Genomic DNA, 19,762 nt, shown 5'->3' on the forward strand with positions numbered 1-19,762 from the left:
TTTAAATCCGCACATGTTCTGGAATGACTGGCATCTGCTGATGGACTGATGTCGGGGAATGGGAATGGGAATCTGGCTGTTGTTCCCGTGGAGGATGGGATGCGATTGTCCTTCACCTTCCATTTTATCATGTCAATTAGAGCATGCGAGCTCTAACTGGGATCACATTACATTCTGCGGGAATCCAATTTGTGCTCTGTGAAAAATGACGCTGCTTCAGTTCTCCCAGTCACACGGGTCCAATTCACCAGCGCTCCCCTTGGGTCCTAATTGAATTGGCATGTCAGGATCCAGTCCATGACTGTCAGGCTTCATGCATTATTCCACACGTGTTGATGAGTGATGGATGATGTCATCGCTCGTGTGCTGGATCTGCAGTTATACATGTGACTAAACCAAGGAAACGTCCTGGTGTTTACGAGAGAGGACTAACCGACGGGTCGTTCCTGCACTTAACTAGCGGCGCTGTAAACCCTGAGCGGGATGTTGATAGTGTATGTGTGCTTGATCAGCTGTAATAACCCAGCAGTGAGCTGACATTGTGCGATTGGACTCTGGAGGGATGCTGATTAAACTCCAGACGCCAGTGTTAACCTTCAGACAAAGCGGCTGGCGAGAGGGCAGAGGTCAGCACAGATTGTTACAGCAGTTCTAGAGCATTTTAATAAAGTGCTGCAGGAGCCAAATGGCCCTCAGGATTAAGAAGAAACCGTAATCTGTGTGTTTTACTCTCTGAAACACGCTAACATGCTCCTCTGAGTGCTGTGTGATGACAGGAGCAGTGGTCATCTGTCAGATTGAGCGGTCAGTCGACCTCTGACCCCACACACGTGTCTGATGATCTACAGTAACCGCAGTCATGAGCAGCACAAACACAAGCGCTAGAAACACGTTCAGATCACTCAAGCTGCTGCTGCGGCTTTAATAATAAAGCTTTTATGTTATCATAATGTCTCTGTATTTATAGTGTTTCATGACACGGGCCGCTTTAAAAGCTCTCTGGACGCTCCGTAATTACAGCGTGACACGGCTGTATACAAGAAAGATGACGAGTCATTTAGTGAAGGAGCATTGTTTACAACAGAGTGTGTGTGTGTGTGTGTGTGTGTGTGTGTGTGTGTGTACAATTACAGTGGCACACCGAAACCCTTTTTCTAATTCTTATGCAGGAGAATCATCCTGAAACGAGGAGTGAAACTGCACAAGATATTGTTTTCACAGGACTCGGAGGTTTAATTTTTTAAATCAAATGAATAATTTTTTTTTTACTTTTAATGTCATTTAAATTTTTTCATGTTTTTTCATGCATTAAAAACTATTTTAAGTCTAAATTAAGTTAGGTTTTTTTTTTTTGCATCTTTAAAATTAATTGTTCCCCCGCTTTAAAATGAATATTAATGTAATTCAACTAGGTTAAGTTCCAGAAAGGGAAAGCACTCTCTGTGAGTGTGTGTGAGTGTGTAAGCAGTGTATCCCAGTCTTGTGTGTTTCTCGTGTGAGGAACAGACCCAAACTGAAGCCAGTGTTGCTCTCAAATGTCATTGGTCCGTCTGCAGTGTACGAGGATGTGATGTGCTTCAGGAGCTTTTATTAGCGAGGATCCGGCTGACGACAGCGTGCCGTGTGCCGAGAGAGAGCGCAGTGTGACAGAACGCTGCAGTGTTTGATTGCGGTCGCGGCCTGAGCTCATGTGAACATGAAGATTATATAGTTTCAACTACAGATCCAGAAATAAGAGCAGAACAGCACCAGACCTCAATCATTCCTGTGTCATCTGCTGATCTCTCTGAACATTACTGTCGAATTACAGATTAACGTAAGACTGCGCTCGCACGTTCACTCCGGTTTAACCTGTTAAAGTGGTCAGAAATACACACGCTATATAGAAAACCTGCTTGATTATATGTCGTCCAGCTCTAAACCTCTCAACGTGGACAGTCATGAACATCATGGATTCCTGTAGAGCTGCTCGGAAATAATGTGTGTTCTGAAAACAACTAAAACGGTGGGTGGTGTAGTTTAAGTCAATCATCACTAGGTCAAGTGCATATGATTTTACTAACTCTGTTTCTGTGGTTAGTGTAGTTAGTGGCATGTGGCGTGATCCGTGATCATAAATCAGAAAGATTATTAAAAACAGTGTGGCGTTTGGACTGAAGATCAGCGTTAGTTCCTCACAAGCCTCTTAAACAGATCAGAATAATGCTCAGATCATAATGCTTGCAACACCAGGGTCATGGGTTCAGATCTCAGGGATAAACGAGTGTAAACGCTGCTGATCCTGAATCTCTTCAGTAGTTGGTGGATGGAGATGTTATTAAATGCAGTCGTGATGTGACTGATGTTCCCTCGGAGAATATTTACAGCCGTTACGATCGCTGAGTAACTATTGTAGCTTGTAATATGTTTGAATCAGATTTATTGTTTTTCATTTTAGTTTTGGTGAAAGGTTTGGTCATTTTATTGTGTTAATGTTTGGGTTAATTGTAGTAACGCAGGGCTTTGTGATGACTGCTGTTGGGGTTTGTTTTCTGAAGAAGTGATTGAGAGATTGGCCCTTCATGGGCCCCGGTGTATGAGGGACCGTGTGTGTGATCATCAGCACATGAGAGCCCAGGTCAGCCGACCTCTTGACCTTTACGACCCCTGCTGACCCCAGCTATGATTCTGACCAGACTCGTGCTCAAATCTACAGTGCAACATTTGAGTTTTTATTTTCCTCCAAATTCTGTTTCAGTCATTTTTTTCTGGAGTTTCAATCTTTTAAAATGTATCCAAATGAAAACAGTTCCTTTAAAACAGAACAATGGTAATAAATTAGGCTCAACCATTGTAAAAACAAATACAGTAACTGGATCAAACATTTAGGTTTTAAACTTTTAAACATTGCATATCTTTTGCTCATCAAGCCTTCATTTATTTGATCAAAAATACAGAACAGAACCGTAATATTACTGGTATTACCATTTACAATAGTGCTTTTCTGTTTTACTATAATTTAAAGTGTAATGTATTTCTGTGATGCTCCGCTGTATTTTCAGCATCATTCCTCCAGTCTTCAGTGTCACATGATCTTCAGAAATCATATATGCTGATTTATAATCAATTTTGGAAACAGATGTTTAATTCTTAATTTATATTCTTTATTATTACCTGTGATTCATTTTTCAGGATTCTTTGATGAATAAAGAGCGATGATTTAAAATATAAATAATTTCTTAACAATACACTGCCATTCAAAAGTTTGGGGTCAGTTTCTTTTCTCTTTATTTTTTTAATAAATACATTAATAACATGGATGTGTTAAATTGATACAAAGTAAAGACTTATATTGTTTGGAAAGATTTTTCCTGAAAGAATAAGTGTCTCTCTCTGGATCTGGTGTGAGGTGTTTGTTCCGTTCAGAGCTGCTCGGCTTCTCCTGCTGAAGATCTCTGACCCCTGACCCCTGACCCCTGAGTGATGATGCTGAGTGAATGAACAGAAACAGAGCAGGGGTTTGATGGACAGCAGGACCTGGATCAATACTGCAGCTCCTGTCAGCAGAGGATAGATATATCCTGAATCAATCTTATTCAGTCGTATTGATCACTGGCGTTCAGCAGATTGTTCCTCTGGTCACCGGTGACCAGCTCCGACTCCACCGGCTGCTCAGTGAAGGGAAAATACACCTCAGTGGGAGGACAGAGAAGAATTTGGACCATTCTGTTACATTTCTGTCATTTGTCCCTCATATAGAGGATTTTGCATTGTTAATTTTTTTTCTTTCTTTTTTTTGTCATGTAGATGTTTTGGCGTGTTTGTATAAATATGTAAATATAAATACATCCACTCATTCATTCATTCAGGATCCAGTATACCTAATTATTATTATTATTTATAATATTATTATTTATTAATAGTTAATATTTAAATGGAATTAATATTATTATTTCATTAATAATTTTTAATTAATGTATTTTTTCATTTATTATTATATATTTGTGTATATTATCCACAGTAAATTATTTTTATTTTTGACAAATTAAGTGTATATAAATTAATAATAAATAAAAATGAATAAATATCAACTATATATATATATATATTAATGTATGTATAATTCTAATTTGAAAAATAATTGATCAGTGTATGTTTTGTTGTGTTTCTGTTTCAGGTTATAGTTTAACTGGTTCTGTTCCGTCTCAGTGTCCGTCCTAATCAATCGCTCCATCCATCCGTCTTTCTGCTCAATCATCCGTCCATCAATCACTCCGATCGATCTGAGACCAGAACACGCTTCTGACAGACAGACAAACTCTCATAACGTCATAAATCAGTGTTTTAATGCAGATTAGCTGCTGATCTTTCATAATCAGACTCGTTTGCATGAGGACACCAGTCACATCATCACACAGCTCAGTCTCATGAACCGCATCTTCAGAAGGATTTGAGGAAACATACAGTAGATGTCCACTCTCTCACATCTCCTCATCTCTTCATTATGGCCGGTCACCATGGTTACGGTGTGTCCAGTCACATCATCGATCTCTGACACACACTCTCACACACACTCCTGTAGGTCAGTCATCAGTAGCTTGACCTTCTCGTGAGTGAAACACTGAGAAAACATTAAAACTTTTGTTTTATGGCTTTTCAATGTTAGCATTTCCCACAATGCAACACTCTCAGACTGTCACTTTCTACTGTGACAAACTAGAAACAACAAGTTAATATGCTTTAGTGCTCACACACACACACACACACACACACAATTCTGACCTTTGCATTTAATCCCAATAATCCCGTTCTGAGAGTGCAACATCTTTAATCATATAAAGCTTCCTGTCTGCGGTCGAGAGAGAGAGAGAGAGAGACAGAGAGAGAAGGACTGAGAGTGTGTGTGTGTGTGTGTGTGTGTGTGGAAGAGAGACAGAGAGAGAGACAGAGAGAGAGAGAGAGAGAGAGCAACCCATAAACACCATCAATATCAGATCTTACAGTGAGGAACATAAAATTAGACCCTACAACATCTAGCTTTACTTTTCTGTCTTAAAAGTTAGTTGTAAATGATCAAACTCTGCCGTCCTCATGTGTTCTGTCTCTGAGGAGAGTTTGATCAGTCAAAGCTCTTCTAGAGTAACTGTACAAGCGTCCAGCTTCAGCTCGACTCAGATCTCTCCTGATTGTGATCAAGTAAAGGTCAGAATAAGGTCAGTAATATCTCCAGATGAACTCTTCCTGGACTGAAGCAGCTCAGCTTTACTTGATTCTCCATCAATCATGTTTCAGAGTCTCAAATCTGATCCTCAGGATCTTTTGAGGAGCGTTTGTTTCAAAGTGATCATCCTGTCATGATCTACATGACCTTCTCTCTTCAGCGAATCACAAAAGATTTAATTCTGGGTGTTTTATTGTCCTTTCAATGAAAGTCAGTGGGGTTCAGATTAGTTTGGCTTTACTTTTTATCAACCAGAGTTGATAATGCTCCAAAATATTAAAAGTTATAAACATTGAAGTGAATTGAAAATGTTTCACCAGACTGAATTTACTTATTTTTTTATATAAACATACATGAAATCAGTCCTGGAGCAATCTAGAAAATGTTTTGTTGTGTTCTGCTTACACAAATGTAGCAAATACAGTCTTTATAAGCTTTCCATTGAAAACCAGCGATCTGTTGTTGATTCTTGAGGCTTAGATCTTTATAATGATATATAGTTTGTCAAGATTAAATAAGTCTCGTTTCATTTCATCTGTTCGTAAACACAGACACGTGCAAACACGGAGAGTTCAGTACGCCGGCGTCCAGGTGCACGTTAACAGGTTTTAATGTTCCTCTGGTTTATAATGACACAAGGGTTTCTAAATGATGAGAGAAAACCAAAGCTATAATAATGATTGTTTTTATTTTGTCAACTATTTCTTTATTTGAGCATCTTGTGATTGAATGAATCCCTGGCTCCTCAGTGTTTGTGAAGAGCAGAGGCTTCTTCATTGAGTTGCATGCACATGCGTGTGTTTAATGCAGCACAGGTACGAGACCTTGAGTTCTCCAACACCGCTGCTCATTTGACTAAAGCGCAATTACCCAGGAAAACTGAATAAATGATGCAAATCAGCCTTTAACTTCTATTAATGCTGCTGTTTATTTGTCAGACGTCGTTCTCAGAGCTGCAGCCAGAGACTGAAATTAATAATCATATCACAAACACTGTTTAGCAGTTATATGAGTATGTGCTGTGTTTCACTGTGATCTTTTCACGGTTTATAGTAAATACTGCTCCACACAAACTTAAAACGTGCATCTTCACAAGTCTGTTAGAAAGAAGTTTCTCTGTGGTTTTCAACTGACATAAAAGCTCCATGGTTTACGGTTTAAAAAAGCAAAGAAAAGAAGAACCATAAATATTAGTATACTATATTATTAGTAGTATATTATAGAAATTAAAATGATGACATAGTGATATTTGTTTAAATTTTTTATAATTAAACAACCATAAATGTTATTTATTATTGCAATTACTGCAATTTCTTAATCTATAAAAATATTTCCTGGCCATGAAAGATCTGGGCAGGTGTGCTGGTGAAGTGCTGCAGCTCTGAGATACTTCTTCTAACTCTGTGAGCGTGTTTAAACACAGAAGAGCAGCGTGAGACCGTGAGCACGAGCCGTCTGGAGAACGATAGCACGATAACGTTAATGAAGCGCCGCTGTCGTGCTGATGGACGCACGGCTCCACTCATCCATCTCAATAGCTCAGCGCCAGCCTGTGGAAATTAGCATGTGTCTTTATCAAAGCCATGAGTCTCTCTTTCTCTCTCTGTGACTGCCGTCCACCACACATGATTTATATCCATCTGCACCACACAAACCGCACCAAATTACTCAGTCGACTGTTGCATATTAATTACACAGATCGCTCTGGGCTCTGATCTCTCAACACGCACCTGAGACGCCGCAGCATTGTGATTGGCTGAGCATGAGGCATTCTGGGACAAACACTTGACCCTCATAAGCGGTGGTTTGGAGCAGGTTTGACAGACTGTGGCACCCGCGGGACGCTGCTAACAAGCCCGTGTTCTCAGGTGTTCTGGATCCAGACTGGAGCTTGTGTAAATCCTAGTTACCACGGGATGAAGATCCAGCAGAAACAGAGAAACACATGGAGACATCATTAGCATAGCTGCTGATCCAACAAAGTACAATTAGTTTAACCCAAGCTAATGAATAAAAATGCACATTTGATTAGATGCAACTACACTCAGAATTTAAGAGATACATTATTTTAATGCTTGGCGAAAGAGATGTCCAGTGTTTTGTGACCTTAGGGTGCGTGATGGGTTGTAGCGTGGTAGAAGGATAGTTAGGTACGCAGGAGCCTAACCATTTAGGGCCTTATAGGTAAGTAATGATAATCTGTAACTGATACGGAACTTAATAGGTAGCCAGTGCAGAGACTGTAAAATTGGGGTAATATGATCATATTTTCTTGACCTGGTAAAGACTCTAGCTGCTGTATTTTGGACGACCTGTAGCTTGTTTATTGAAGAAGCAGGACAACCACCTAGAAGTGCATTACAATAGTCCAGTCTAGAGGTCATGAATGCATGAACTAGCTTTCTGCATCAGAAACAGATGTTTCTTTAGCTCCTCCCATACACATTAAGCACTGCAAATGCTGAAATCAAGTATAAGCTAACTGATGGATATGCATAATTTGAAAATAAACATGAAATCAATAGTTTCATATTTATACATTGTTTTGGAAAGTTGTTTGCAAGTCTTCATGGGATTGTAGCTACTAGTAAGGCATTCCCCACAAACCTGCATATGACTGAAACCTATTAATAACAATGACTGAGACATGAACTTACAGCATTATATGGTGAAATATGGGTGGTTCTAAGGTGAATGGAGATCCGGGGCTTAGCCCAGAAAAATCCATGTATGTGACTTTTTTATTTTAATAGATCAGAAAATTTACCTTGTTTAAAATATACAAAAACAATAAAAACAAAAACAAATTTAAAACATTTTACTTAAAGTATTGAGGAAAATACATTTGCTTTTTGCAAACAAAAATTAAGAATTGCAAAACAAATGATTTTGAAATACATATTTTCCATGGTCATATCTATTAATTTATTTGCAACGCTGCTTTTATTTTGTGTGTCAGTCTAGTTTGAGCTTGCCATACTATTTTCCCTTGCTTTACTTTTCTGCACGTCACTCTTTGTGGCACTGTTTTGACGTGGGGGCGGAGTCAATGGACGGGGGCGTGTACAACATGCCTCCATGGAAGTGACGTCATCGGCCCGAGACGCAGCTCACTGATCCAGGTCCTGTCATGATGAGCAGAGACTTTCGACTGGATCGTTTATTTTTATTCAGTAGCATTAAAACATTCATATTTTCGTTTTATTTACTTTATTAACAAATGTATGTGTATTAGCAGCGTTTGCTCAAGTTAAATAAGTTGTTAACATGAACATCTGCTGTTTATTTCTCTCCATGTGCACACTTTTATAGCATTATGTGTATTGGGATCGCAAATCATTTGAGTCAGTTCGGGAGTTCGGAGTGGGATCGCGAATCATTTGAGTCAATTTGGGGATCGCGAATCATTTGAATCAGTTCGGGAGTTCGTAGCGGGATCGCGAATCATTTGAGTCAGTTAAGGAGTTCGGAGCGGGATCGCGAATCATTTGAGTCAATTTGGGGATCGCGAATCATTTGAATCAGTTCGGGAGTTCGTAGCGGGATCGCGAATCATTTGAGTCAGTTCGGGAGTTCGTAGCGGGATCGCGAATCATTTGAGTCAGTTCGGGAGTTCGGAGCGGGATCGCGAATCATTTGAGTCAATTTGGGGATCGCGAATCATTTGAATCAGTTCGGGAGTTCGTAGCGGGATCGCGAATCATTTGAGTCAGTTCGGGAGTTCGTAGCGGGATCGCGAATCATTTGAGTCAGTTTGGGGATCGCGAATCATTTGAGTCAGTTCGGGAGTTCGTAGCGGGATCGCAAATCATTTGAGTCAGTTCGGGAGTTCGGAGCGGGATCGCGAATCATTTGAGTCAACTGACTCCAGTTTGGGAGTTGGAGCGGGTTTGAGTCAGTTTGAGGATCGCAAATCATTTGAATCAGTTTGGGAGTTCGGAGCGGTTTCGCGAATCATTTGAGTCACTTTGGGGTTCGCAAATCATAGCTGTATATGGATAGGCATTTTTAACTAATTTAGTAACTAGTTATAATTACGTTTTCCACGCTTGTTTAGGTGTGAAATGTGAACTCGTATTTTTTGTTTTAATGATGTGCCTTTTAACAGTATCAAGTATATTCAAAAACTAAACCAATCGTGCCTAAAAAGTGCACGCATCTAGGCTAATGTAAAGTTACATGATAAAATCATACTAGTGCACGTGTGCATTTCGAGTGCGTTCTTTCACTGCATTATTCGGTGAATTCAAATGCATTTATGAATGCATGTGAATGATCACAAAATTCAAGATACGAACCCCTTTGTGCATAAATGGTTCTTTCTTTCATTATAGAACCTTTTTAGCATAAAAGGTTCTTTGGAGTTGAGTAAAGAACCCTATGGTTCTATATAGAACCCCAATGATCCCTTTCTTCTAACAGTTTGTTGTCACAATCATAACATTTTCTTTTTTTTTTGCTGTAATTAATGCACAGCCTCATTAGAGCCATTAAAGCACTCCGGAGACGAATCGGCATCATCCTGACCTTCAACACAAACACAGTGAGCTGAAGGAGTGAGTGTCTGAAGATGATTCTGATCCGCATTTCCCCCCATCATTAATAGATGCTCAAGATTCACATCTCAGCATGAGACCGAACCAATGGAGCTCTAATGCACACACACACGCACACACACACACACACACTCTTCTCACAAAAACCTACAGGCATTTTTTTTTTCTCAAAACACTTAACTCTGTATGATTTATAAGCTTCTTTTCTCATGGGGACCTAAAAATGTCTCCACAAGGACAAAATGTACTGGTATTACTGTCCTTGAGGGGACATTTTATCTTCATAACATAGTGAACACTAAACTCATTCTCTCTCTCTCTATCAGTCTCTCGTCTGTGGTTTAGTTTTGATCAGGGTCATTCTCATCCCGTGTGTTTGTCATATTTTCTCAGTGTGAATGGTTTTTCTGATGGTCTCTCTGACCTCCGTGTGTGTTTGAACAGCAGCAGGATAATAACGTCCTGCTCGTCCACATCAAACCACACAAAGCACTTGCACGATGGCTTCAATCTGTGTCGGGTGGCTACTGCTGTCTCTGTAGTCGCGTTCAGTCACAGTTTCTCTGAGACAGAGTCTCTCCAGCGCTTTCTCTCATAATCAGTTTCTGTGAGATGAAGAACAGGATGAGTCTGTGTCTCTATCCAGTGAATCTGCACTCAGTGTGACGCCTTCTTTCCATCCATCTGTCTGTCCATCCATCCGTCCATCCATCCAACTGTCTGTCCATCTGTCCATCCATCCATCCATCTATCCAACCGTCCATCCATCTGTCTGTCCATCTGTCCATCCATCCATCTTTCTGTCCATCCGTCCATCCATCCATCCATCTGTCCAACCGTCCATCCATCTGTCTGTCCATCCGTCCATCCATCCATCCATCTTTCTGTCCATCCGTCCATCCATCCATCCATCTGTCCAACCGTCCATCCATCTGTCTGTCCATCCATCCATCCATCCATCCATCTGTCTGTCCATCCGTCCATCCATCTTTCTGTCCATCCGTCCATCCATCCATCCATCCGTCCATCCATCCATCCATCCATCCATCTATCCAACCGTTCATCCATCCGTCTGTCCATCCATCCATCTTTCTGTCCATCCGTCTGTCCATCCATCCATCCGTCCATCCATCCATCCATCCATCTATCCATCTATCCAACCGTCCATCCATCCGTCTGTCCATCCGTCCATCCATCCATCCATCTTTCTGTCCATCCGTCCATCCATCCATCCGTCCATCCATCCATCCATCCATCCGTCCATCCATCCATCCATCCATCCATCTATCCAACCGTCCATCCATCCGTCTGTCCATCCGTCCATCCATCCATCCATCTTTCTGTCCATCCGTCCATCCATCCATCCGTCCATCCATCCATCCATCCATCCGTCCATCCATCCATCCATCCATCCATCCATCCATCTATCCAACCGTCCATCCATCTGTCTGTCCATCCATCCATCCGTCCATCCATCCATCCATCTTTCTGTCCATCCGTCCGTCCATCCATCCATCCGTCCATCCATCCATCCATCCATCCATCCATCTATCCAACCGTCCATCCATCCGTCTGTCCATCCGTCCATCCGTCCATCCATCTGTCTGTCCATCCATCCATCCATCCATCCGTCTGTCCATCCGTCCATCCATCTGTCTGTCCATCCATCCATCCATCCGTCTGTCCATCCGTCCATCCATCCATCCATCTTTCTGTCCATCCGTCCGTCCATCCATCCATCCGTCCATCCATCCATCTTTCTGTCCATCCGTCCATCCAACCGTCCATCCATCCGTCTGTCCATCCGTCCATCCATCTGTCTGTCCATCCATCCGTCCATCCATCCGTCTGTCCATCCGTCCATCCATCCATCCATCTTTCTGTCCATCCGTCCATCCATCCATCCATCCGTCCATCCATCCAATCATCCATCTGTCCGTCCATCCTTCCATCCATCCATCCATCCGTCTGTCTGTCTGTCTGTCCATCCATCCGTCCATCCATCCGTCTGTCCATCCGTCCATCCATCCATCCATCTTTCTGTCCATCCGTCCATCCATCCATCCATCCATCCATCCATCCGTCCATCCATCCAATCATCCATCTGTCCGTCCATCCTTCCATCCATCCATCCATCCGTCTGTCCATCCGTCCATCCATCCATCCATCTTTCTGTCCATCCGTCCGTCCATCCATCCATCCGTCCATCCATCCATCCATCCATCCATCCATCCATCTATCCAACCGTCCATCCATCCGTCTGTCCATCCGTCCATCCATCTGTCTGTCCATCCATCCGTCCATCCATCCGTCTGTCCATCCGTCCATCCATCCATCCATCTTTCTGTCCATCTGTCCATCCATCCATCCATCCATCCATCCGTCCATCCATCCAATCATCCATCTGTCCATCCATCCTTCCATCCATCCATCCATCCGTCTGTCCATCCATCCATCCATCCATCCATCCATCCATCCATCCATCCATCCGTCCATCTGTCCATTCATCTGTCCACATGCCCATCTGTCCATCTTCCGTGCATTCATCATATATATATAATGTATGGCTTGCAGTATGGCCTGGACTTGAAGATGTTCACACAGAGAAGCATGTACAGTGCATGGTGGGACAGGTTTGTCTCCATGAGGCTCTGATGTGATGCTGTAAGTCTGTCTGTGTGACATCGATGAGAGTTACTGTAGATGTGTTTTAGTAAAACAGTGAGACTCATATCTACAGATGAAGTGTGTGTGTGTGTGTTAGAAACCTCAGATCCACACCCGTCCGTCTGTGTCATAGCACACGCAGAGCGAGTCGTTCTGTCAGACTATCGCATTAAAATCTGCCACTGAGGGAAACCTGTCAGGTTTTTTTCTATTACATCTGCTTCAGCGCGTCAGATAAAGGATGCTCTCCATCTCTCCTCACATCAGTGCTGCTCCGTCCCATTTGTTCTGTCCTCTTTTTGTCTTTGTAAAAGTATTTCCATCTCAAGACAGCATCCATGAAGATGAGCGGTGGAGACGAGGAGCTGCAGATGTGTTTGAGATTCATCAGTGAGAGTCTTCTGTGTGTGTGTGTGTGTGTGTGTGTCTCAAGAGCTCGTCTAAACCAGCATTTCTGTGCATCTTTTGGGCTGATTTTGATGGAAGTCTGCAACTCTGCTGAATTAATTTAACGTTTAATAGAGCTAAAGTTCTTCGCTGCACAATGTGTTCTCCTTCTGATGTGTTCCATGTTCTTAAACTTGTAGGTCCATATTGTCAAACGTTTAGAATAATAAAGATTATTTAGTGTAACGAAGACTGCATCAAAAATACAGCAAAAATTGCTAAATATTTTTCAAAGTTCAAACAGCTGTTTTCTTTTTAAATTTTGTAAAAATGTAATTTATTCCTGTGATGAAAGCTTTATTTTAAAAATAACTAAAATAATGAAATAATATTTTGTATTTTTTGCGAAAACATGATGCATTACAATTCAAAAGTTTGGGGTAATTATTTATTTATATATTTTAAAAGAAAGAAATTAATACTTTTATTCAGCAAAGACGCATTAAATTGATCAAAAGTGAAAGTAAATACATTTATGATGCGACAAAAGCTTTCTATGTCAAAGAATGCTTTTCTTTTGAACTTTTTATTAATCTGTGTATCGAATGATGCTGTAAATTTAGCTTTTAACACAGAAATAAATTACACTTTAACAGAGATTCACATAGGTTACTGCTATTTTACATTCTAATATTATTTCACAATTTTCTGTATTTTTGGCAAGGCAAGGCCGGTTTATTTAAATAGCACATACAATGCACATACTTATCATACACAATGGTAATTCAAAGTGCTTTACATAATAGAAAGAAAATAATAATAAATCACATAAAAAACAAGGAATTTAAAAACTAAAAATTATATCAAATTAGGTGATAAGTGAAGTGAAGTGACATTCAGCCAAGTATAGTGACCCATACTCAGAATTTGTGCTCTGCATTTAACCCATCCAAAATGCACACACACAGAGCAGTGAACACACACACACACTGTGAGCACACACCCGGAGCAGTGTTCATCATTTATGCTGCGGCGCCCGGGGAGCAGTTGGGGGTTCGATGCCTTGCTCAAGGACACCTAAGTCGTGGTATTGAAGGTGGAGAGAGAACTGTACATGCACTACCCCCACCCACAATTCCTGCCGGCCCGAGACTAGAACCCACAACCCTTCGATTGGGAGTCCAACCCTCTAACCATTAGGCCACGACTTCCCCATAAAGGCATGAACAAGTTTCTCCAAGTCTTGACTGGAAACAAAACATCTAATTCTTGCAATGTTTTTTAAATGATAGTATGCTGATTTAGTTACTGCTTTGACATGACTACTGAAACTAAGGTCTGTCTCCAGAATCACACCAAGATTCCTGACTTGATATTTAGTTGTTTGACCCCTTGAGTCAAGGTATGCATTCACCCTGAACACTTCATCTTTGTTTCCAAATGCAATGACTTCAGTTTTTTCCTTGTTTAACTGAAGAAAGTTCTGGCACATCCAACTATTAATTTCATCAATGCATTGGCAGAGGGAGTCAATGGGGCTGTAGTCATTTGGAGATAAGGCTAGGTAAATCTGGGTATCATCAGCATAGCTGTGGTAGGCAATTTGGTTCTTTCTCATTATTTGACTTAGTGGAAGCATATACAGGCTAAACAAGAGCGGTGCTAGAATCGAGCCTTGTGGGACTCCACATGTCATGGACGTCCACTTAGACTTATGCTCTCCTAGACTCACATAATAGCCTCTCCCTTCTAAGTATGACCTGAACCATTTGAGTACCATCCTAGAAAGCCCGACCCAGTTTTCCAGTCTCTCTAGTAGTATGTTATGATCGACAGTGTCAAACGCAGCTCTGAGATCTAGCAATACCAGCACCAATATTTTGCTAGAATCTGAATTTCAGCAAATATTACTTATTATCTTAATGAGTGCCGTCTCTGTGCTGTGATGCAGTCGAAAACCAGATTGAAAATTGTCCAAGTATGCATTTGAGTTTAAGTATTTGTTCAGCTGATTTACATACTACCTTTTCAATAATCTTGCCTATAAAAGGAATATTTGATATTGGTGTATAGTTGCTCAATATGGGGTTGTCAAGATTTCAGAGAGTTTGGAAAAGTCCCAGAAAAAGGTGAAGCATTCACCACTTTTAAGAGATCTGCTTCTAAACTGTTTAGCACCCTTTGATAAAATGTTTTGATTTAAGGTGCTGTTCTATTTCCTCCAAAATTGTGTTATCAGTTTATTCAAAAGCAGACATGGTATCTTCTTTGTGATATTGTGGATGAATCTCTCTGACCTCTGCATAACTTGGGGACACTAATCACCTTCCTGATATTATTGATCTTCTCAGAAAAGAAGGAGGCGACTCATTGCATTTGCTGTTGGAGAGCATTTCACTAGGAATCTAAACTTGGGGGGGTTTGTCAGTCTCTCAACAGTGGCAAAAAGAGTGCAAGTGTTGTTTAAGTTACTGTTTATAAGGCTATGCTAAAGTGAATTTCAAGTTTCGTCTTCCTCCACATCCGCTCCGCTTTTCTGCATTGTCTTTTCATAGTCTGAACTGCTGTTGATCTTCTCCAAACTGATTTCTGTTTGTTTTCTTACTGACTATTATTGGAGCAATATCATCAATAACATTCTTAACTTTTGAGTTGAAGGAATCAAGGAGAATATCAACAGAGTCTGCAGAAATGCTTGGTGTTAAAGATATAGCCTAAAGTCGTGTTATTGCCGGCCCGAGATTTGAACCCACAACCCTAGGTTTGGGAGTCAAACCCTCTTACCACTAGGTCATGACTTCCCCCAAATAATAATAAACAGAATGCATGGAGCACCTTTCAACACAGCGCCTAGATATTCAAAAGACAAGTACTGACCAAATGATGCTTGCTTGCATTGATAGACATCTTTAAATAGAGCAGCTACACCTCCACCTCTCCCAAAACTCCTAACACCTCTCCTGGTCTGTGTGTGCCATTCAGGTTGAGGAGTTTCTATGCTGAGTGTTCTGCTTTGCAAGTCCAGCAGGTAACTTTGTTTCAAGAACTGCAGTCCTTTGTTGTAGAAGTTTGCAGGAGTTCATGTAGCAAGTAGATTCAGCGGGAGGCATTTTCCTTCCCGTCTGTTTGAGTGTGGGCGGCTGTGTGTTCCCTTGTCTGGAATATAAGCTGCTGGCAGTGGGAGGCAAAGTCTTCTTTTTCATGGTGTTATTCCAGTTCCACCGATTTTTTGAACTTCCAACCTTCTAAGCATGATATAATTATAGCAACATAAAACACCTACAATTAAGCCTGAGGTAAACATTTATATACAAATCACACAAACTAAAGTAGATTGCAGAAACATAAAAACAAATCTTCTGCTTTTCTACTTGAGGTAATTCAAAGTCACTGTAATAAACATCTAAATGTGCACTGCACTTTTTAAACACTGTCTGTTACCCTGAGACCAGTGGTTGCACCAAATAATTTCACTAATCATTATGAAAAATTAATACTTAAAAAAAAACCCATAGGGAAAAAACACCTGCATCACTTGAAACATAAAAAAGCATAGAGAGAATAACTGTTATTATTATTAAAGGTGACAAAGGTGAGATTGAACACTGTCTTCACCGGACACAAGGCATTATAATCAGTGATGCTGTCTACACTGGACGCGGCACAACAAAACTGACATTAAACTGATGCCTGCTTCTGTTCATGACGCACTGACACCAAGTTAAATGATTTGCAATGGTTGATTTCTGGTGTCCAGTGTACAGTAGAGCTGTCGCTGTGTGATGCTACTGTAGTGTCCAGTATAGACACAGTGAGTTAGAGTGACCAGCATCTGCCTGCTTCTGTGTGACTTCATCTGTGGCTTTTCTCTTCCCTTTCACACACCCATTCATCTCTCATCCTAAGTTACGTCCTTTAGCTGTTTACTGTTTTATTATCTCTCAGGCTCGGACGCCCGGCGGTCTTTCGTGGAGCTGCGGTTCGTGCTGGAGCCCCAGGACTCGGTGACGGTTCGGGGCGGTGTGCTGCAGCTGGACTGCGAGGCGCGCTCGGATCAGGGCGTTCCGGTCATCTCCTGGAAGAAGGACGGTGTTCTGCTGAGCGCGGTGGTGGACGAGCGCAGACGGCTGCTGTCCAACGGGTCGCTCCTGGTGCAGAACGTGCTGCACTCGCGTCACCACCGGCCGGACGAGGGCTCGTATCAGTGCCTGGCCACGCTGGAGGGCCTCGGAGCCATCGTCAGCCGCACCGCTAAAGTCACCGTCGCCGGTAAGAGCAGTCCCAGTCCGTCCTGACTGACTGATTCTCCAGCACAGGAGAGAGTTTGAGATGTGGATTCATGTTGACTTGATGATTATAGAGGAATCAGGGGCTCATTCTCGTTGTGTGAGCTTTATCTGTGACTTCTGCTACCATACCTGTCAGAAACATTTGACCGGAAAAACAGCTAAATATCAATGAAGTTAAAATAGCAGTGTCACATGATCTTCAGAAATCAGAATAATATGATGATTTACTGCTCAAGAAACATTTCTGATTATTATCAATGTTGAAAACATGATACGCTACTATTAAAATGTTTCCACAATAAGAACCATTTTTAATAACTGAGCACCAATAATAATTGAGCATTAAAATAATTTATTAGAATTTCATCAGATTGATTTCTGAAGATCATGTGACACTGAAGACTGGAGGAATGATGCTGAAAATACAGCGGAGCATCACAGAAATACATTACACTTTAACACAGATTCACACAGAAAAATCTTTATTATTGCAATAATATTTCGAAACATTTTTATTGTATTTTAAATCAATTAAATGCAGCAGTGGTAAGCAGAAGATGCTTCATTAAAGATATTTTGAAATCATCATGTTTGCAAACTTTTGACGGTTTTGCCATGTACTGTATGTATGTATATATGTGTGTGTGTGTGTGTGTGTGTGTGAAATAATATTTATATTATATTACTGAAGATTTTCATATAAAATTATAATAAGAAACAAAATTGCACTAACAAAAAAGTCCCCCAAAAAGTCAAGTTGTGGACTTGCAGTATACTAAAGAAGATTAAGCTCTGAAGATTGAAGACTGAAATGTTTGATATATTCATGCATTTGGCAGATGCTTTTATCTAAAGCGACTTACGCTGAATTTAAAGTGCACATTTACATTTTCATCAGTTCATGCGTTTCCTAGGAATCGACCCCATGACCTTTGTGTTGCAAGCGCCTGCTTCACTCTCTAGCTCCAGGAAAAATAGAGAAATAACTAGAAGAATAACAAAGAGCAGTAAACAGTCATTTATTTGCACTTCAAACCAGTCTTTTATGTTAAATGATATGAAAACAAATAGCAGTTTGCATAAAGCATAACAGACTGTGAAGTAAAATAATTGCAATGGAATATTGGGAGCATTCAGTCACTTTGCGCCCCTGCTCATGTCGCCTACGCCTCGGGCCGGCCCTGGAGCTACTGAAGGGTAACCTGTCTTCTCAGAAGTGTGTTTTCAGTAATGCCCAGTCGGGGCAAGTTGTCACGTTTTATTTGATGTTTTGTTGTGCAAGCTGTGTTTGCTGTCCTCATGATGATGAACAAACACACACGAGTCATTAAACCTGCTGCTAATTACATTAACACTTCATCACTTGACTTTTAATATGGACACACACACACACAGATGTTAGATATCCACACGTGCTTCATTACCAGAGCATTAACCTCGTGCAGCAGGTCCTTGCTGTAATACATGTGTCGTCGTTCGGTTGACCTGCAGTGTGAGATTACATGTGTTACAGCAGAGCACCACACAATTCTTTCACACACTTAAATGGACAAACATGCACAAAAATGTTTTCACATAGTCAGTTTTGTCTAAAGTAAAGATAAACAGTTGTGAAAGTAATCAAATGCTTTTCGGTGTATTAGGCTAAATCTGTGCATTTGGTCTTAAAGTGACAGCAGCCTAATACCTCTGTCATTTAGTTAATCAAGAAAAAAACATAATATTACAAGTAATAAAGTTGTGTTACGTGTTCCAGATTACATTTAATTAGTTATTACCCACCACTAGAGATCAAACAAATGCTGACTTTTCAGGATAAATAACCAGTGCATGATAAAGCTGAATAACTCAGGGGAAGCAGATATCATGATCACGATTAAAATATCTGAATCAACACTGATCTGACTTGATCTGAAGAATGACACTGTAGTTTGCTGTTCAGCTGATACTGAACTGATAAATAGATAAGTTTGGTTCATTTTCAGTTTATTAATCTGAAGCTGTTTTGAGCCAGTCTTATAGTAATAAACATGACTTGACCCGTCGCTGGACGTGTTTATAGCAGGACATTAACCGAGAGTCCCACTGCTTTAGCGTGGATGGGTGTTTAATGGGTCGATGATGTTTGGGCTTCGCCTCGCTCCCGGGGAACACACAGACTGATTCTGAGAAGCGCTTCAGACCAAACTAAAGCTGATTCAGCAGCTGGAGCTCAGTAACCTTCACAGCGACATTAAACACTCGCATTTCCACTCGCTCAGCTTTCCGGCCCGTTTCATTCGTGTGCTGCGCGCTCATTCACAAATGAGATGTTTAAATGATAGGAGAGAAAGACTATTTACAGCACATTAATGGAAGTGATCTGCGGATGGAGCTCTGGTTTCCCTCTCTCTCTCTCTCTCTCTCTCTCTCTCTGTCTCTCTCTCTCTCTGTCTCTCTCTCTCTCTGTCTCTCTCTCTCTCTCTGTCTCTCTCTCTCTCTGTCTCTCTCTCTCTCTGTCTCTCTCTCTCTCTCTGTCTCCCTCTCTCTCTCTCTCTCTCTCTCTCTCTCTCTCTCTCTGTCTCTCTCTCGCTCTATTTATATGTGGAGAACTGCACATCTGATCAATGATATTATTCTTATGGTCACTTTTAGTTGGACAGAACGGACAGTGTTCATGAAAG

The 19,762-nt window shown here is 41.0% G+C and overlaps 1 protein-coding gene across 1 annotated transcript in view; it reads left to right on the forward strand.

Annotated features, from left to right (window-relative positions):
- LOC113069915 (netrin receptor DCC-like) overlaps positions 1-19,762 on the forward strand; it is a 73,594-nt gene that overhangs the window by 27,111 nt on the left and 26,721 nt on the right. The window contains exon 2 of the mRNA XM_026243038.1: positions 16,756-17,079. Coding sequence (XP_026098823.1) covers positions 16,756-17,079 — 324 coding nt within the window. The remainder of the gene's footprint in view (positions 1-16,755; positions 17,080-19,762) is intronic.

The sequence above is a fragment of the Carassius auratus genome, chromosome 5 (genome assembly GCF_003368295.1).
Source record: "Carassius auratus strain Wakin chromosome 5, ASM336829v1, whole genome shotgun sequence".
Taxonomy (NCBI): Eukaryota; Metazoa; Chordata; class Actinopteri; order Cypriniformes; family Cyprinidae; genus Carassius; species Carassius auratus.